Genomic DNA, 20,107 nt, shown 5'->3' with positions numbered 1-20,107 from the left:
ATATACCTTTTGAGTAGCAGCTTCTTGACTATTTCGCATCACATTGGCATCGCTTTCCGTAACCGAACTCATGGCATCGACGAACCTTGACGAGAAGACCACCATATCTGAAGACATCAATATTTCAGGGTCACCAAATGTCGCGCCAGAAAGCCTCGATGACAACTATGGGCTCTATAAGAGCACCCGAGATGTTGAACTTGACCCTACTGAAGCCAGAAAGGTCCTGAAGAAGATCGATCTACGCGTTCTGTCTATCCTCATGGTCACATACGTCTTGCAATACCTAGATAAGAACTGTGTCAATATCGCAAGTGTTTACGGCCTGAAGAAGGACACGCACCTCAAAGGACAGGATTATTCATGGCTGAGTTGGTGTACTCTTGAGATTATCGTTGGCATACTGATGGTTGTTAACTAGCTTCAATGTTCTATATTGGCTACCTTGTGTTTCAGTTTCCTTTCGGCTACCTTCTTCAACATTTTCCAACTGGACGCCTACTTTCACTCACTATTATTGCTTGGGGAGCTGTCCTTATAACCACTCCCGCGTGTACTAGTTTCGCTGGAATAGCTACAAATCGGATTTTTCTTGGTGCATTGGAAAGTGCTATTAATCCAGGTGAGCCTATTCTCATACGAAAGGGTATTTTCTCTATGGGTACTGAGGGGCCCGGAACTGTCTTAAGAGCCTGGTATTGCCCACATGAAAGCTTCCGAGACAGTTCTTAGCTTCTTGGCTCTATCCTAATGTCGAGTTCATTGGTATGCTAACACGCTGGTTAGGCTTTGTCCTCTTAATATCTATGTTTTATACAACTGGTGAACAGCCACTGCGAATAGAAGCATACTATAGCACTATCGGCATAGCCACTATGTTTAGCGGGCTTATTGGCTATGCGGTTGGTCACGTTAATACTGGACTTTCCAAGTGGCAATATATCTTCTTGATATTTGGTGCCATCACAATTTCCTGGGGTATCCTGATTCTTTTCCTACTCCCCGACAGCCCCTCCACGACACGCTTCCTGTCCACAAGAGAGCGTGCCGTCGCAGTAGAGCGTGTAGCCGCCAATAGACAGGGGATTAAGAACCGAACTTTCAAAATGTATCAGGCGAAGCAAATGATTCTGGATCCGAAGACGTGGATCCTGTTTATCATGGCCTTGTCAAGCCAGATTCCTACGGCTGCCGTGACAAGTTTCGCCAGCATCAACATCGCTAGTTTTGGTTTTGATACACTGGGCACTCAGTACATGCTTATTCCTGGCGGAGCGGTGCAATTATTTGGAATGCTTCTCGGAGGCTGGGTTGCGACGAGGTGGCCTGGGACGCGATGTGCGGTAATGGTTGTGGCAAATACGATTTGTATCATTGGATCAGGTCTACTGGTTGGGTTACCAGCCGATAATAAGGTAAGATACGGCATTTCCCCTCCTGTAATGAGGAATTGGCTTGGAGCTCAACCCGAAACTGATACCTACAGTGGGGCCGCCTCGTTGCTCTTTGGCTTTGCTACTCCCAAAACCTGGGTTTCAGCATGAGTCTCACCGTGATATCTTCGAACGTAGCCGGCTACACAAAGAAACAGCTTACAGCTGCAGTAATATTCATCGGATGGTGCGCAGGCAATATTGCGGCCCGCAGACGTTCATCACGGAAGAAGCCCGTAAGCCCAATCTCCATGATTCCGAGAACCTGTGCCGTGTTGACTGATTATTGACAGCGGGATATCATACGGCGTATTTAGCAATGTTGATCGCGTATAGCATCAAGCTAGTGATGGTCTTCGTTCTGTATATTCACATGTATATGTTCAACCGCAAAAGAGATAGGGAACAAGCAGCGACGCCTTTTGAAGAGAAAGAGGCCATCGAGTTGGGGATGCATGATGCGACTGAGTTCGATAACAAAGGCTTTAGATACATCTTGTAGTTGCCATATGCTTGTGAAGGAGAATATTGAGAGTGTAAAGGCATGGTTGAACAATTCATTATACGTACTCCGTATGTGACTTCAAGAAGTGGCGTACAGGGATTTAGCAATGGAGCCCACTGATCTACCAACACACTGACCGCCAGGCCTGGATTTTCAGTTCGCCCTCACTCCGGCTCTCACTAGAGCTGTTTTGCCCCACCGGAGAAGAAACGGCTAGTTTCCATATAGCTAGATTCGACAAGCATATCTAATGCTATAACTTGCTACGCCAATCCTATAAAAGTAAGTTATCACGGATAGCTGGCGTTTAAAAGCTCTGCTCTTATCACCTCTCATTTCCATGCCGTTGCGCAGATCTCCCTAGTCAATCCAGATATTTGGCTCATTGGAATCTGTCCATCGGACTACACAATAGCTGCTCCATAATGGTATGGTATAGATCTATGATCTGCAACCCTTCGTTCTATCGTAAACAAGGATTGCGTTTTTTATATATGCGAGAATACCTGATTTTCTAGTCTAATCCACGCTTAACATACTAAAACAAAGAATACGAAAATCGCATAACCTGAATCGAAGATGATAGTCTTCATATTCGCTTATACGGCTGAAGCTTCTATGCTAATTCTTCGGACAGATGGCTGTAAAATATTATCTTATTTGGAGACAACTAATCAGTCCAAGATAAGATCGTAAAGATCTGGTTGGCGGGACGCCTCACTAGTAGTTCAGCCTTCTTAACTCTCCCGGAACCATCGAAAATGAAACTGGTATTCCCCCCCCAGGAATAATTGTTAAATTGTGGGCTTTCTCCGTGAAATGAAGGATATTATGTAGCTAATCATCCTTACAGATACCATAAAGCTAGCCTACTATTCGTGGTGACGGTACCCGTGTCCGTACTCTGTATAAGCTCCCACTGAGCCCTAGGCGTTGTGATATGATTTGCCTACTCCCCTTATTTATATGGGATCATTGATAGTTATCCAGGGATATGATATCCCAGCCACCATCATCAGCGATCTTCAACTCGCTAGATAGATATCGGCCCAGGCTTTCGATGGTAAGATGATGTGGCGAGAGGTCATGGCTTGGTGTATGCTGGTATTCGCCTCTCTCAAGCTCGAACTCCTCGATGCAGATGAATTTGATGGGTCCGCTGGGTTTTCCATCAACGGTGGTGGGTTGGGCCTCCAAGACGCAGTCTCGGAGCTGGTGAATCTTTGCAGGATCCATGTAGTTCTTTTTCGTGGAAGTGAGGGAAGTGTATAGATGGGTGGCGATTGCGTACTGGTTCGTGTTTCTTGACTGTTTTCAATGGGGGGAGAGGGGGGGAAGAACTTGAGTCTGGTTTATAAAGTGCAATGTTCCTCGAGGTATCTATTTTCACAATTTGCTTCAAGTGTGAACGACCTTGGTGATTAGATGATTTTTGGCTGTACGACTGTGTGAATGCATTACTAATAGTATGCACGCAAGCAAACAGGGGGATTCCCAGCAATTCCTTGTTTGCTACTGACTCGGGTCTATAGCTAGATCTCAAGGTACATATTGTGCTTTCCAAATCCCACTGTCCAAGAACCGACCCATCCGCTTTGCAAGAAATGGAGTTACAACAGCAATAGCAAGAAGGACAACGACGAAAAATACGTCGGTTGCTGGTCAATTATTCAGTAAGTCAGGTCTACCGCCCACTGCCATAGCACTCCCGCATCATTCCGATTTGCTATCCTTCAACTCGGGCTCATCTTAAGTGACCTTATCATCACCGTGGTCATTAGCCCCTTCTTCCTCGCTGTATTCGTCACTGTGGTTCATAGCCCCTTCTTCCTCGCTGACCTCCTCGTCACTATGATCCATGGCCTCTTCTTCCTCGCTATCCAATCCAATACTTTCTCTTAGCAAGAGCGGCAGAACAATATTTCCAGCAGTCCGCAGGAGCTTGATGGCGCTGCGCAAGCTGACATCAGAGTCTATTCTTCGTTCCTCATTTTGACCAGCATCGTGATCATCTGGCGGCTGGTAATAAAGTGCCCAGGTCTCCCAAGTCTCCTTATTCATGTCCAGCTCGTCTTCCAGAATGTTTGCAAGCGCATCGCATGTTACCATGCTGAGCTTCAGAGCTTCCGGTTCTCCAGGTTCGTTGTAATCTTCTTGGCGGAATAAGAACTCTTCCAAGGCGATGGTCTTGACAGGGCCGGATGTATCACCTTCTTTGTCGAAGCTAGTTACTTGCAGGACATTCTCAGAGAGGTCTTGGGGCGTCATTGCGGCAACGATGGTTCGTGACGAAGTAGGCCTGTATCAGAGGTTTGTCGTAGGGTCTAAGTCTATCAGTTCCGTATTCTGAAGAAATTCCACGTTGACAAACTTACAATTTGTGCTAGTAGCAGTTTTGCACAGCCAAGATTTACCTTCCAGGGTGAATAGTTGCTTAGCTGTTACTGGTCTCGCGCTTGTCTGAGGAGATCTCTGAGATTCAAATCAACCGCAAGTGCTTGTACAGTAGACAATTGAATTGCTGATGGCAAGGCGTTTATTTGACTGGAAAGGTATATTCTTTGTTCTAGTTATAAAAATACAGTGGTATTCCTTTCTGATTCTAGCATTGCCTCTTGTTTTCTATGTGAAGAATGTCATGGAATATTTGGGGAATTCAATTCTTCATATTGAATCAACTTAAGACATCCGAAATGAGTAGCACTCCCACCCTAAAAGAGCGAGGAAGTCTAGAGTAGAGAGCAAACGCTTGATTTAAGGTCTATTCTAATAAGTAGACATGCGTGGAAATAGAAAAATGTCTCATGAGCTCTTACTATTCTAGTTTTCAGCTATAGCACCTCATTAAGTGTTTACTGAATGCTTGCTGTCGTTGTTACCTATTTCCCTTTTCGGCTGAGATGAATTAAGCGAGACGTTCAGGAGGTCCGTCTAGCTACCGACACCTCTCTGACATAATATAAAATCACCATATACTTCCCTATAGAGGGTTTATCTAACCTAGGGTGAAGCATATAAAGTAGAGGAAAGTTGGAAAATATAACGTCTTTAGGCTAGAAATCTAGCATATATATTGTATGGGATCTACACCTAACTCATAAATTAAGACCCTTAATTTATAATCTGCCATTGTTAAATTCATAGATGTCATAACTTAACCTAAGGACTAAAAGAGAGGTTGGGCTGAGTGGGAGAACTTGCTAGGTGGTATTAAGAGTCTCTGACTTCTAAGAACAAGAATGCTGAACTAAAGAGGGAAGAGGGAAGAACCCTTCTCATACTAGCTAATCCTTCGATTTAACTTATTCCTATGTGTATAAGAGTGACCTATCAAGTGTGAATGAGCGGTGATCCACCCTTTCAATTCAATTCAATCCAAACTCGACAACACCTCCAACACCAAGCTTCCCCAAAAATCTGCAACACACCCGCTCATAGCAGCACCGCTGGGGCAAACTGAGCATCGGAGCATATCGCTGATCACCTCACCTTTCAGTAAGTGTCTTGCGGGAGTTGACGTTCTGCCAACGGTTCTAACTCACTTGAGTCACTTCCAGCAGGCCCATCGACAAAACCTTCGCCATGGTCAGCTTAGTTCTTGGCAAGCGCTCCCGAGCCAGCGACACCATTGAGGACTCAGTTATCCCGGGGTCCGAGGACAGTCGAACAACGCCGCTCCATGATAGCGCATCCCGTCACCAACCTGGTGATCATACCAACTCTGTCATTGTCCCGAACAGTCTCAAGGAGAGCTACACCAAGCAGATTGAGGATAGTGGACGACATGACCTCAGCATCACGGGTGAAGCCACGTCCGTCGCTGCTGTGGTTAGGGTTGGGGACAGGGGCACAGAGGCAACACAATCTTCATCTTGTGAAATTCCTCACAGCAACATTTCTCTTGCTCCAGAGGCTGAAGCAGCCATGTCGTCGTCTTTCCAAAGTCTTCCTGATCGATCCCAAGGAACCTATGACAAATTCACGTGCTTCCCAAAACTTCCGCTCGAAATCCGATCTAACATCTGGAGATGCACGCTTCCAGGTCCAAGCCTAGTTTCTTTGGTGGGGATTGTACCATGGCCATCCACTTTGCTCGCTGCTAGGGGATTGAACATGGACGGCGACAACAAACCCCCAGTTGCACTACAAATCAATACAGAAAGCAGACGAGAAACACTCAGGAGTTACTACATTATCTGCCATAGTTCATTCAGCACAATTAGGCTGATCTTCAATCCAATGGTAGACCGCGTATGGATAACCTTCCGGCTTTTCTTTTTGACGAACTGCACGGTGCACACATGGATCTCGCATATCAACTCCGACTTTTCTCCATGCCTTAAACTAATCAAGTATCTAGATATGACTGATACATTTTGGTACATGGAAGACTGGAATATGTGTTGTGCCGCTCATGCAAATCATGAAGGGTTCTCCCTGAACAATCTCCTGTTCCTCAGTGCCTTGAAAGAAGTCAGATTCACTTTAAGTGAAAATCAAGCCTATACGAATAGAATTACAATTACAAAACTTGGAATAAAGGGGTGCTTTGAAAACTTTTTTGACCAGCACAAAGAAGTGTATCCAGACGGGCAAGCTCCACGGGTTGTGATTCGAGATTTCGGAGAAGGTCCACTGGTAGAGTCACCAGAGTCTTCCGTTATCAACTGGGACTGATGCTTGTGCAACCAAAAGAGCCCGAATTGTACAATTTGGAGGAGCGTGGAAGGGAAAAGGTGGGACATTTGCTAGCAGGAGCTTTGTTCAACAATCACCAGTTTCCACGTACAATAGCCAGCGCAATGTAATTAGCATCGCAACACAATCTCCTAGCAAAAAAATTGCACTGTACAACTGAAAAACGTGACACATGATGTTGTGTGTTTAGGCAAACAGTTTAGATGAAGGGAATCACAAACATTAGACTGGTTCTATTACTCACCCCTTTTACCAACCCCTTCACCCTCCCTACCTTTACTCACCTTTCTGCTATCCCTATCCATCCTCGCATATTTTCCTACTGTCTGATACACATGCTTCAAGTCAAGACGGCATCGAGAGTCTTGTGGGACGTTTTGAGGTCCTCGGAGTTCCAAAGGGGAAGCAAGGATATCATTATAGGATGGGAATGTAGGTACAGTATAAGCTTTCAATGAGATTAAAACTAGCGGGGGTATATGTTGGAGAAGAAGTGGAAGTAGAAAGAGACTTTGACTGCCTTGCAGGGCCCAACTACTAGCTTTGCAAGACTGGGTATTGGAGCAACCACAAGAGCAAAATCTGATGTTCAGGCCAAGGAATCCTCGGTACATGGCGAAGACAATACCATATGGCTATCAACAACTGCCCATTATATACGCCAAAACACCTAGCTATATCCAAAGGCAATGGAGAATATACAACATCGTTACAATCATTCAGTTATCCACATCCATCACATCAGGCCGCTCCTCAGTCCTTTCAACTGCCTCCGCTTTGGCTGGCACACATAACCAACTACATCCTCTTCTAATCAACGGGACCATACTCTCCAGAACATCCCTCTCATTCTCTCTCTGCCTTAAAGGACTGGCCGCGCTTACCAGCCCAGCGAGGGTCTTGTGATCCAAGATCTTCGCGATCTCCCACCACTCAATCCACTCGGTTCTAGCAACTATGAAGTTGCGCTTGCAGATTGTACACTTGCTGCCTCCTGCTTCCTTCTTCGCTGCTACGCTGGCTAAGAGTCCGGGCAGGTATGCTGGACCATCTTCAGGGAGGTAAGAGGGTAGCTTCGGCAGTTGCGAGCTTTGGGAACAGGCGTTCAGGGACACTTCGAGTAGAGATGGTGCGCGAGATAAGTGATTACCTCGAGGTGGAGGAGGGGTGCACATATCGCTTGCATCCGCAACCGGTAATGACCTGTGTACAGAGCTTGATCCACGAGCAGTTAGGTCAGGAAATACTGGCCCTTTTACAAGAGATCCGTTGGTGTCTAAATATCGAACTTCGGTTCGAGCTTTACATGTAAGCTTCCATCGTGGATGCCATGATCGTCGGCCTAGATCTGGTGGTACACAGCAGATAGCACCACGCCGAGGGCGCGTACGCGTTTGACTTCCTAGCCCGATCTTGTAGTGTACCTCCTGCATTTCTTCATCGGTAGTAGGGAATTTCGCCTCGTAGAAGGGATTTGGATGCAGCATAAGGCTCTCTAGGTGACTGTCGACTGAGAATAACTCCAAAATTTCAAACGGAAGGTAGCGGAGGCGATTTTGGGAAATGTTCAGCTCTTTGAGATTATGGAGGTTTCCAATCGCAGGCGGAAGTTCACGGAATAAATTGGCGCGTAAACTTAGGACTTTCAAGCCTTCAAGTTTGAATAGCTCTGCTGGGAGAGTTGTCAGAGCATTCGCAGCGAGAAAGACTTTCAAATCATGTTCCATTTGCGAGAAGACGCCTTGAATAACTAGCGGAACGGGTGTAAATGTAGCGAGGGGTCGGATAGTTGCATTTGACAGTGTCATGAGGCCTCGAGCCCTGTTCACACTTTGTTAAGTTTGCAAAAGTATGACAGAGGCTCTGAATACCCACGATAAATCAATGCTCTCTTCTCCCTCTTCCAAACATCTATCGATTTGACCCCGCGCCAGTTCTTCTGGTGACGGAATTCGTCTGTCCGTCTGAGCTGACCGAGACAGTCTCAAAGATAAGGCTGGCGCTCTCGTAGTTGGCAAGTTCTCCATAACCTCATCAATATCTGTCCCATCGCTTCCCATGAAGATACCGCTGTCATATTGTCTTTCAAACGTCCGTGTTCTCGTTCCTTTCATATTCTGATCGTTCTCATTCTGGTCCAAAGACCCAGAGTCTGAGGCTAGTTGCTGTTGATACCATGGCCCTCGGTATTTCTTTTTCCGTCGTTGTTGTGTATAATTGTCTGCGGAAGGGTCATCATCGCTGGAGAAAATCGGGGGGTCGCTGGAAACGGGAGGGGGGCTGCTTAGGACGCGTTTTCTTCTTCGATTGTTGGAAAACGACTCGGTGATGGGGTTCCAACCAAGCTTCGGGAGTGTGGGTTCATCTTCCATTGGAAACTGGCTGTTCTGGTATCATTTGTTGATACATATATTGCCCATTAGGCGGAGAAGTGGGCTACTTGAGGTCTGGGGACTGTTTACATCGCGTACCAGCCTTGTCACGTGTTAACTAGCAACCCCAGGAACTTTCCTCCGGAAGCTTTGACCAGCTCCATGTAGTCCATATTGCTTATTTCCCGTGTCCTCGACTTTCTGAGAGCTTCAATTCCGCCAAGTGCTCAGAGCTTCGTTCTTGCACTACTATACGCCTTGAAATTGCTTGACTTCTGAAATCGGATCAGTTTAGAAATGCCTATTCGGAAGTAGCGCTGTTTCGTTTCTCAGAGGAAGCCGCCATCTGCAAACATGTATACCAAAACCAGAAATCTGCACTCTCCGAATAGAACCATTTATATTATTCGACATTTGATTGGCTATTTACAATACAAACAAAATCTATAGACGAATAATGACCAAAGGTTTGTTTCTTCTTGCCCAATTGCATACTCTGCCACGGAGCATATACGTTTCTGTTCTCTTGCTTTGTATCCATATTTCCCCGTATTCCCCGACTTCCTCCGGAAGTGTCACCATTTAAACTTTGACATGTAGCAAAGTTTGATAGCTGATAGGCTGTACTATAACGCCTAAATGGCTGAATTCTGCCCATGAAAGTAGAGCTTCTTGACTTGACTGAAGAGGAAAGTGGGGCATTGGGACTACTCGTACTCGTATAATTATAATTATCAAGTCTAATAGATTAATAAAAACCGTCAGAGGTAGAGGTGTTTATGTATAATTAATCCTGGCAGCCTCAACAGCCGCTGAATGATTAACACAAGTATATTTAACCTCAAGTGTATTTACTTATCTATAATTATTGACATATACGATATATAGCCAATCATACCGTCTGGCAAAAAAAAGGGCGAGCGTCATGCCTCGCTTAATTGACGTACCTAGATATTGCCACTGCACTCCACTTCGCTAGGACTCGCCAGGACTTCTCGAATGACTATTACATCACGACACTAATATTACAAACATGTACAACACCAGTAATCGCTGACCGATCAAATAATGCTAACGGCAATTGTTCGTCTTGGTCGGGAAGTCGGAATTGCCCCTCTTTCTATCCCTGCCTCAATTACCATGACGTTGGTAAGAATCCCATAGCAAGTGCAATGGAATTTGTTTAAAAATGATTTGAATTGCATTTCTTTCTCGACCTACGTATTATCTTCCTCATCAAATATTGCCTCTACTACCAACCCAACCTAAACAATCTAGATAAATCGAGTCAACATGGCGAGTTACATGGATAAAATCACTCCTCCTGGTATTACCACTACTGCCGCCAACCAGGCGCAGAAAGCGATGGGAGACCGTCCTACCTCTACCACTAACACTCCCAATACTCGTCCCAACGAAACACACCTTACTCTCCAATGGTTCGGAAACAAAAGTCAGCAACCAAGCACCTCATCTTTACCGTCAACTAATGCTAATTCCCCAAAGATGTCAAAGTGGTCGAAGCACCAGTCCCAGCCATCACAGAGCCAAAAGATGTCATATGCAAGGTGACGGGGACGACCGTCTGTGGGAGCGATCTGCACCTCTACCATAAGGAAATCATGCAGCTTCAAGCAGGAGATATTTTGGGTCACGAGTGGATGGGTATAGTTGATGAAGTTGGATCTGAAGTCAAGAATGTCAAGAAAGGAGATCGTGTCGTTGCTTCGTTCCAGATCGCGTAAGCACTCGCAACGAATCGCCTAAAACTTGTACTGACTCCCCACTAGTTGCGGAACCTGCAAGTTCTGCAAAGAAGGCCTAACTTCCATGTGCGACACCACAAACTCTTCTTCTGTCCAAGAAAAGCTATACGGCAAACCATTTGCCGGCCTGTTTGGATACTCGCATTTCGCGGGCGGCTTTGCAGGTGGCCAGGCTGAATATGTCCGCTGTCCGTTCGGCGATACGAATTTGCTCAAGATCCCAGATAGCGTCCCAGACGAGAAGGCGCTTTTCCTCTCTGATATCATCCCTACGTCCTACCACGCAACGGTCTGCGCTGAAGTTGAGAAGGGGAAGAGTGTTGCCATCTGGGGCGCTGGTCCAATCGGACTGCTTGCTGCGAAATGGTCAAAGCTTGCAGGAGCTCGTCGTGTTATTGTTATTGATAGAGTCAAGGAGCGTTTGGCGTTGGCGAGAGATACTATTGGCTGCGATGTTATCAATTTTGACGAGGAGACGGATGTGGTGAAGGCTATTTATAAGCTTGAGCCTGATGGAGTTGATTGTGGTATTGATGCTGCGGCATTCAGATATACCAAGGGTCTCTTGCATGGTGTTCAGAGAGCTATTGGTATGGAGACTGACAGTGCTGAGATTGTCAACGAGGCTTTGCGGGCTGTTCGGAAGTTTGGTAACATTGCGCTGGTTGCGGATTATGCGGCTATGACGAATCAGTTCTTGATTGGTGCTTTGATGGAGAAGGGCATCACCTTGAGAGGAACTGGTCAAGCCCCAGTGCAGAAGTACTGGAAGGATCTGCTGAAGAAGGTTGAGAGTGGAGAGTTTGATCCGACTATCATTCTTTCTCATCGATTCAAGATTGATGAGTTTAAAGAGTTGTATGAGGCGTTTGACAAGAAGGAACAGGGGATCATGAAGACGTTCGTTCAGACGCGATTCTCTGGTCCTCCTGCTCCTGGTACTCCAGCGCTGAGCAGTTTGAGGGATGGCGATGTTAAGCCATCTGCTGTGGTTTGAGCACGAGTAATAGCAGACCACGAGCGCAACACAAGAGAGTTTGGTAGCAGTAAAATCGAAATGCCATTCCATAAAATGTTGGAGGCTCGTAGCTCTCATTTCCCATTCCCCATACCGTGACTCCATGCTATGCAATACCTTTCTAATCCCAATCATCATCATCGTCCTCTGCAGTCGCCTGCTTAGAACCCCTTATTCCACCCTTCTCCCTCTTCTCTTCCTCCTCATCCTCCGCATCTTTTCTCCTTCTCATAACCCTCATGTCATTATCTTTAATAGCGCCCACCTCAATCAACAACTTATCAATCTCTTTCATCCCAATTCGGACCCCCCCAAGCGTCATCAGCGTCACAACCTGCTTCACAATATCCCCATTATGTAAACCAAAATCGTAGGACAATTTCTATCCGGATACCCCTCAATCGCCATATCCCCTCTAATCTGACAAAACTTAACCTCCCCGAATTCCCCGGCCGCTTGCCTCCAAAGCTCAGTAAGCACCCTACTCTCAACATTCGTGCCTAGGCCGCTAGTTAAATTTACCAGCACCGGTCCACTGGCACTCGCATCCGTGACCTCGCGCGAATAATCCGGCTTGGAAAGCGGATACACAGCTCCATGCACCGCCTTCTTCGTCAAGGCTGCAAGTTCTGAGACTCGCTGCTGGCGATATTGTTCCAAGAAGTTCTCATCTTCTAAATCTTCGAGCGCGTCGAGTTCGTCGAGGTCTTTGCCTTCTAGACGATTTTCGTGGGCGAGGCGGCGGCCCTCGAGGATTGCTTCTTCGATGAGGGGGGTGGGGGAGGGGGGTTTCTCAGGGATCACGCCGTGTTTGCGGAGGATTTCATTCCTGGGAATCGTGAGTATGAAATCTTGAATTTGATGAAGACTATTACCATTCTGTGTCTGCGTTTGGATCGTCTATGGGAACACTTATGCGCTCGTCCATTGGGGCTGCCATATTTGGTGAAGTTGTTGCAGGTGGAGAGTTCAAAAGTTGCCTTGAGAAACGCGTATGCGCAAACAGGACAAACTGACCGTCCCGTCACTTGGAAAACATAACCCCACTTAGCCCCGCTCTAGATGCTTGGACCACCAATCAAAAATTTATCAAGATATAGCTGCGGCACGTGATGGCTCGCACAATCGCTAAACACTTTCAATTCGCCTCCTCTTTTCAATCTTTCACGATCCATCATCGGCAACGACTGACATCCGCTCTCTACGTCCAGCACAAGCATATTACTCGACGAAAGACCCGTCAGTCAATCCGAAATAGCACAAATACTATTCTGCAACCGCCATCATGGTAAGGAAATCCCCTTCTCAAGAGTGGATAAGAGACGTTGTTGGAAGGAAATCTGGCACACGACCTACGCACAACTGCTTCGATGATACGAGGAAGATGGAATAGCCCAAGGAGTCCATCTGCGGATGATTGAGATGACAGGGATGGAGGGAAAATTGGAATTGGCATACTGTGATGGACATGAAGGCCAAACGCTAACGTGGTGCTACGGATAGGTTCTCGCAGTTGATCTCCTCAACCCAACCCCAGCCGCTGAGGCTCGCAAGCACAAGCTCAAGGTATGCGTCCATTACCATTCCTTGAACCCTTCCTACTTTGGATTCAGCGCAGAAACTAACTTTTTACCCCTCCAGAACCTTGTACCAGCTCCCCGCTCCTTCTTCATGGATGTCAAGTGCCCCGGCTGCTTCACCATCACCACCGTCTTCTCGCACGCACAAACCGTCGTCATCTGCGCCGGCTGCTCGACCGTGCTCTGCCAACCCACTGGTGGAAAAGCCCGTCTTACCGAGGGCTGCTCATTCCGAAGAAAGTAGGCGTCTCGCTGTCTGCTTTCTTTTGGCCTCGGTTTCATGATGCATTTACGTCTTTCGGCATGAGGGAGCTCTAGATCTGCTGCTTCTTCTTTCTCTACGCATACAGTACATTTGTTTGACGGATAGAAGATGGACATCGACCAAAAATCCTTGAGCACCAACCAAAGCAAAATTAAGGGCGTTTGGGAACTTCCGGATATCTTGGCATCAAATTTCTCTTTCGTTTTTTTATCTGGCCTGGTGGTGGATGTGTCTCGATGTGCGAATAAAATCTTGCATGGGAAGGGCTGAGAGTGGCGATATACTCCACATAGTGTTTAGAGGGTTTGCCTTTTTGGTGGATCAATACTTGATGCGAGGACGTGGTGCGCTTGTTCGAGGATTGCTACATACCCAGTGCAGGTGGTGGATATTGGGCCTTGTGCACTACGAAAATAAGATCCCACAAAATACTGTCTTGATTAATGTGATGTGACGCCATGAATCATGAGCTGAAAATCGAGGAGGCTATTAACTGCAACTATTAAACACTCATCTCAATACTCCATCCAATTCTCTTTCCCAAAATGAAAATATCTCAAGTAACACCCCTCCTTCCAATTCCCCAATCAAAACTCATTGCATGTACTGTACTCGAGTATCCAATCTAACTCCGCAATGACGAATTTATGAAACAGTCCTCCAAACTCAGAATATATGCAACAGTAAAACACCCGTACGAGTACCTTTAATATAAACACACTTAAAGCCATAACGTTTTAAATCCAGAAGCAGAGGCCGAAGTCCTCCTGCTTAAGTACGGAGTAAACCCGTAAGTAACATTTTCTTTCCTTCCACCTGTGCACAAGACCAGGCTCACCCACTCAACGCGCGCCAAAAATTCACCCCCGCGTCTTTCCTTATTCCACGCACGCGCCCCCAATTTCCAGACGCTTTTACTTGCAACCCCTCTTTCTGAATTAATCTACTGCATCCATCCATTCATTCATTCATTGCCACCAACTGTCGTTTCCTTCATAAATCACTATTCTACAAAATCCAATCCAATTCGCGCTCGACTCTTCGCGCTCGAGTCCAATCCAGCCTCTTATCAATCAACCACGAGTCTACCATCACGAAGGAAGAAAGAAACTGTTGCTTGTAAGAAAGAGCAGATAGATAAATAGAGATTATGCCACATCACCATGTCTCCAAACGCCCTTACAACGGATCTCAACCCCAGATAACATCTTACTTCTCCTCGCCCTCCACCACCGGCCCCCTCTCCGACCGCGCGCGCGAGCCAAACAACCCGCCTCTGTCCCTGCCCCTGGACGTCCAATCGAATCTCCTGTCTGTCGGTATGCGTGTGCGCAAAGCTGTACCGGAGGGGTATAAAACCGGTGCTGCTTATAGCGCTTTTACGTTATTCGCGGATGATACGAGTCACTTTTCGGGTTCATCGGCAGCTTCACCTGAGCCTGAGAAGAGATATGGAGGTGTGAGTGGGAGTGGGGGAAACCGGCCTAGAGCGAGGGAGTTGACGCCTTTTTGTGGGATTTTAAAGGTTGGTGGGATGGCGCAACAACAGCAGCAGTGGGGAGTAGAGGAAGAAGGGGAGGAGGATGATATGGAGTGTCCGGTATTGAGTCAGGGGAGTACGAGTTCGAATGACTATGGTGGATTTACCGGGAACGGAGGAGGGAATAAGCGGAGATTTGAGGACGAGGAAGAGCAGGAGGTTGAGGGCATGAATTTCGACCTGGGCTTGGAGTTTCGTGCTGGGAGGGTTATGGCGGTGCCGGTACCGAGACGCAAGAAGATGGAGCTGGAGCTGGATAGTAGGCGGAAGATGGTGTTTGGACGTGGGCAGGAGAATGTAGCTGTTGTGGGTGCTGACGGTGATTTTGGGGAAGCGGAGTTTTTGGATTATGAGGGCGTGATGGGGGAGGTTGAGATGGATGGTGTTTGAGTATTGATTGTTATCAAGTTAGGTGTATGATGGAGTTTGGGGTGGGTGGGTAGTTAATGGCGTTTTGGGGGTATGGATGGATAGTGTGTGTTTTTATATATACGGCGCCTGCTTGCTTGTTGGGCCGTTAGATTGGATCTGAGTGTGTTGAATATAGTAACAATATCTGTATATGCTCACACTTCCTTTGTGTTTTGTTATTTCTTTTTCTTACTATGTTTAACATACTCGCTGCATTCCACTGTGGTTACTATATACAGCTTCATTTCATTCCCGGGTACGAATTCCATTGACCCAAAAGGAAGTCTCCTCTTGTTAGGGTGGTGTGTAAATTCGCCGACCGAGTGTATTACCCTGTACCAATGAGCGTATAGTAATGTCGAACAAGATGAGTACATGTACTAGGAGTGCAAAAGTCTTGATTCTCAACTAAGAGCATATGCCGATAAAGCTTACACCTACTCAGCTTCCTATTTGCCGTGTTCATGTAAAGTTAAACACAACCAGGTCAAACAGAAATTAACAGCAGTTAAACAGCAGGCAGTAAGTACCCCACCCACGCTTTCGATATTCGGGAGAGAAGATGGAGACGGAGCAAAGGGAGTTTTCTGTTAGATATCTACCAATATCTCCTCGTTGGGTTGGAATAAATGCATTAGTTTGGTATGTTAGTTACGGATCTCACTTGTCGAACTAGTTTTCATTTATACTTAACAGTAGATTTAGAATTCCCACCATGGGTTATTCAAACGCTACGTTCTTTAGTTCTGTCTTAAGCTTACTTTCATCGCATACGTGAATAAAAGAAAGCTTTCTCGCATCATACTGTTCTATAGCCAGCCCAAATTATCTGTATTCATTCTTAGCCATTACCATTTTCTTTCTGCTCTTTCTGCTGAGCCCAAGAGGTTGGTTTCCTCGTATATCAGCATTTCAGCGAGTTCCATATATCGAGTCTTCAGCATTTGATAACTCAATATCGATATATCAGACCGGAAAGATGTATGAGCAATTATTTCTCGCTTTTATCATAATTTGAGAACAGGCGTTTGTCAACTTCACTTACTTATAGGATAGCGATGCTACTTACTTACTATAAAAACTAGATTATTATATTTGTGATTTCATACAAAAGCTGTTGCTGGAAAGGTAGCATTGTTTCGCTGCAACCACACCGCCTCTAGTAAATGCCATTGGAAATGTCTCATCTCATGCAATGTGCTGCAGGGAGTATGCTTGAAATAGGAGCGGATGTCCGACTTTCCTCTTCTGCCTTCTGCCTACTGTATTGCCTTCTTGATTCGAACAATTTGCCAAAAGCGGCTGTTAACACAGTTCGAATATGTGGTACATGCTTTCCGCAAACATCACTTTTGAGCAGAATCTGCAGGAAAAGGTTAAATGGAGTCGGGAATGTGAAAAGAGGTATTGGTAAACTATTCAAGTACCAAGGAAATATCTCAAGTCTTGGATTAATGCTAAATGGTACAATTACAGTCCTTCTTCGCAGCTGAGTGGCTCCTTGAAAGTCTGCCTCTCACTGGCCGAGAGGAATTTAGGCATCCTGCCCCTTGATTTTCTCACAGTCACATTATACGAGAAGAAGAATAAAGTAATTGCTAAGAGGGATCGTTGAAGTACAAGATCAACTTTCAAGCCTTGTGATGCTATATACCGGTACCTCGTGCTTCAAAAGGAGATCCCTGTGCCTACATGAATCTCACTCGCACCTCTCGTATTACGGCGAGTGGGTTGAGGCTCCTGCTGGCCGTCTTACGAGCGCCGCATAGAGCCTTATTGGGCAATGATTGCCAGTGCCAATTAGGAAATATGTCATGTTATCTGTGTAACCCAGGCTAAGCCTCGATGGATATATCATAGATCGCTCTTGTGTAAATTGGGAATGAGATAGGGGCTTTGGGGTAAGGCACCAGTCTTGAAATACAGGTAGGCGCAAGATGTACATTGTTTGAATTTGTCTATAATCTTCAGGCCAAAGAGTTGTGGAACATAGATAATCGTCCACAGGAAGGACTTGGTATAGCAGTTCAAGATAAACAGATAGCAGCTGTTTTTTCCACTTAGAAAGCCTGAAACATTACCTCAAAAGTAAATGTAATGGTATATAGTTCTCACCTGTATATAAGATAAAAACTCCAATATATAGCCAAAGAGAGAGAAAACACGCCTCCCCGAAACTCCCATGCCCATGCCCAAACCCAAGTCAACAGTTATCACCTTAACACCGTGCTATTCACGACGCCATGATCATCAAGATTACTTACAACAGCTCATCATTGCCACTGGCAACACTCTTCTCAATCGCACTGAGAATCTCCCGCTCCTCAAACACCGGCCCTTGCCCATCACACTTAGCCACCTTCTTTAAACGATCACTCACATCCCCAATATCCACCAAACCCCTCTTAAACAGCGGATTGTTAATGATATAATCCCACGTCGCTCCCGCAGCATATAACTTCTGCCCCGACTCGCTCGTCACAATGCGGTGGCTCGGTGTCTTGTTCTCGTGCGCGTGCAACACCTCGGTATAGAAATCCGTCGGCGAAAACCGCATGGGGCCATGTGTTGGAAGAGGCTCGGAGCGTTCGCGGGGATTAGTAGAGGTGATTTTGAGGATCTCGTTCTCGGTCGTGGCTTTCTGGAGTTGGAGCTTTAGGCGCTCGTTCTCTTGGGCAACGCTAGCCGAGTTCTTCTCTAGGTTCGCGTTCTGGGCTTCGAGGTCTTTGACATGGCGTTCCCTGCGTTCGCGGAAGGCTCGTTGACTGCGTGCATAGTTGTTAGCTGGAGTAAGGGATACTTGGGGGTGAAAGCTTTGCTTACGCGGCGCGGTTTTGGGCTTTGCGCCGGGACACGGCAGGTTGCGTGTTATCGTCATCGTCGCTATTGCTCCCAGGCTGGTTTATGGGGTTGGTATTGGTCTTGATACCCAGATCCTGGTCGAGGCCATGGCCGTTCCGCGAGCCGCTGAAGGAAGGTTTGTGGCCGTTGTGTTGAGAGTGCGGGGTCTGTGGTGGTTTGTGCAAGGCAGTCTGGGTATTTTGCGTGAAGTGCTGGTTGTAGCTCTCAAACTGGAAATCGTAGTTGGCATCCTGTACTGGGGTCAGGATGAAGAGCGGATCAGGCTTGAAGCTACTTGTAGGGAAATGAGAACGAACAGGTGGTGAGGGGTTGCTGCTGAAATCATGCTCCGAGATGGAATTTGTATGTGATGGAGTCGGTGGCAGGCCAACGAATGGATACGCTTGGGGCGCGGCCGTGGTAAAATATGGATAGTCCATCCCGTCCATTTGGCTATGTGAGCTGGCAGACAGATAGGCACCTAGTAGATAGTGGACCGTTGTGGATTTGTATAAAACTCCTTTGTGCTTGAAGCGGATGTTATGCCCACCACACTTTGTGTTGTTGGCGGTCCGAAGTTATAGTTCCGGGGCAGTTAAGTGTCTCACGCACGCCACCACGGCTCAAACTCAAGACAAGCTGTCCATACGTCCATGCGGTACTACATATAGACAAGCTGCAGCCTCCTCTCCTGCGAGAACCGAAGAACTTTGCCAACCCTGTCGATAAGCATTCTTATTTATACGGCTTGGCACAAGTTCTTCTCACGCACCGCTGGGCGTACATTCCATTTAGTTACCTTCTTACCTGAGGCCTGATCGGGAGAGATGCTGGAGCGAGGTCATCATTCAAGTGTGGCCTCTCAACAGCATTTTCCTATTTGGCTGCCCTGTGCTGGCGAGTGCCCCCTTACAGCGACGCGTGCTGCAGGCATAAATTCAGTTCTTACTATTTGCGGAGGAGTCGCCCGGCGTAATGACCCCAACCACACCGGGGCAGTTGTCTTTAATCGATTAGCCGTTCCCAAACAAGAGATTGTTAACGTGAGATTTGGTTCGGGCCTATGGTGTGCGGAGAAAATGTCTTGGGAGGTGTTATAAAAATCTGGAAGCCTAACAGAAGTCCTGTATCTGGCAATATGGAGCGAATGAGAGGTTCTATTGGAGATCTCCCTCAATCTCTCCTGCATACAACATCTGGGTGTGGCGGGACTGGCAGACGCACCTCCACGATCTCGCCAATAGCGAGATGGAGCGTACCTTTTTTAGCCAGCTATTCGGAGCTCTTTCCATCTAGGAATTGGAATCTGTTATGGCTACAAGCGCAAACGGACTTCTTGCTTGCTGAACATGGTCTCTGTATTTGGGAAGATTGTTGGCAGCTTCGATGCTAAGACACGTCAGCCTTACCTCACTTTCCTCTTATGTTTGCGTCTTTTCTAATACCGGTAGCTCTGTCCATTTCGTTTGATTCACATGTTCAGGAGTTGAAAATAGCTACGTCAAAATTGCGGATTTCACTTCAGCTGCAAGTCATATTCTTAGTTCTCGTTGCTGTGAAGCTAGTAATGATACAGAGCAATCGACGAGTCTGCTTTGTGTGGTACGACTTATGTGTGCCATCTGGCAGAGCTTGTCATGTTGTGCTATATCCAGATCCCTGGATACTGTCAGTCATG

General features: G+C 46.6%; 7 protein-coding genes across 7 annotated transcripts; 4 read left to right on the top strand and 3 right to left on the bottom strand.

Annotated features, from left to right (window-relative positions):
- Window positions 1–70: 70 nt before the first annotated feature.
- DAL5 (Allantoate permease) lies at window positions 71–1,935 on the top strand (the record flags this gene model as incomplete). The annotated part of the gene is made up of 4 exons (XM_031146554.1): window positions 71–371; window positions 844–1,415; window positions 1,462–1,669; window positions 1,727–1,935. The coding sequence occupies 4 exons, from the start codon at window positions 71–73 to the stop codon at window positions 1,933–1,935; spliced, it is 1,290 nt and encodes a 429-aa protein (XP_031009159.1).
- Window positions 1,936–7,355: 5,420 nt separating this feature from the next.
- On the bottom strand, window positions 7,356–9,008 carry CCR4 (Glucose-repressible alcohol dehydrogenase transcriptional effector; the record flags this gene model as incomplete). Its single annotated transcript, XM_031146553.1, has 2 exons — window positions 7,356–8,457; window positions 8,512–9,008. The coding sequence occupies 2 exons, from the start codon at window positions 9,006–9,008 to the stop codon at window positions 7,356–7,358; spliced, it is 1,599 nt and encodes a 532-aa protein (XP_031009152.1).
- Window positions 9,009–10,148: 1,140 nt separating this feature from the next.
- LHYA1_G001572 (Zinc-type alcohol dehydrogenase-like protein) lies at window positions 10,149–11,771 on the top strand (the record flags this gene model as incomplete). The annotated part of the gene is made up of 4 exons (XM_031146552.1): window positions 10,149–10,157; window positions 10,287–10,461; window positions 10,515–10,749; window positions 10,799–11,771. The coding sequence occupies 4 exons, from the start codon at window positions 10,149–10,151 to the stop codon at window positions 11,769–11,771; spliced, it is 1,392 nt and encodes a 463-aa protein (XP_031009153.1).
- Window positions 11,772–11,913: 142 nt separating this feature from the next.
- Window positions 11,914–12,732, bottom strand: SPBC2A9.09 (Phosducin-like protein; the record flags this gene model as incomplete). Its single annotated transcript, XM_031146551.1, has 3 exons — window positions 11,914–12,174; window positions 12,228–12,621; window positions 12,668–12,732. The coding sequence occupies 3 exons, from the start codon at window positions 12,730–12,732 to the stop codon at window positions 11,914–11,916; spliced, it is 720 nt and encodes a 239-aa protein (XP_031009154.1).
- Window positions 12,733–13,214: 482 nt separating this feature from the next.
- Window positions 13,215–13,616, top strand: crp-6 (40S ribosomal protein; the record flags this gene model as incomplete). Its single annotated transcript, XM_031146550.1, has 3 exons — window positions 13,215–13,251; window positions 13,306–13,358; window positions 13,434–13,616. 3 exons carry the CDS (start codon window positions 13,215–13,217, stop codon window positions 13,614–13,616), a joined length of 273 nt encoding a protein of 90 aa, XP_031009155.1.
- Window positions 13,617–14,787: 1,171 nt separating this feature from the next.
- On the top strand, window positions 14,788–15,567 carry LHYA1_G001569 (uncharacterized protein; the record flags this gene model as incomplete). The annotated part of the gene is made up of 1 exon (XM_031146549.1): window positions 14,788–15,567. One exon carries the CDS (start codon window positions 14,788–14,790, stop codon window positions 15,565–15,567), a length of 780 nt encoding a protein of 259 aa, XP_031009118.1.
- A 2,281-nt stretch (window positions 15,568–17,848) lies between these two features.
- On the bottom strand, window positions 17,849–18,878 carry FCR3 (Fluconazole resistance protein; the record flags this gene model as incomplete). The annotated part of the gene is made up of 2 exons (XM_031146548.1): window positions 17,849–18,353; window positions 18,412–18,878. 2 exons carry the CDS (start codon window positions 18,876–18,878, stop codon window positions 17,849–17,851), a joined length of 972 nt encoding a protein of 323 aa, XP_031009117.1.
- Between the last annotated feature and the right edge of the window lie 1,229 nt (window positions 18,879–20,107).

This window comes from Lachnellula hyalina (genome assembly GCF_007821495.1).
Source record: "Lachnellula hyalina strain CBS 185.66 chromosome Unknown contig00008, whole genome shotgun sequence".
NCBI lineage: Eukaryota > Fungi > Ascomycota > Leotiomycetes > Helotiales > Lachnaceae > Lachnellula > Lachnellula hyalina.
Note: the sequence above shows the minus strand (reverse complement) of the source record. Positions and strands in the feature narration are given on the sequence as shown.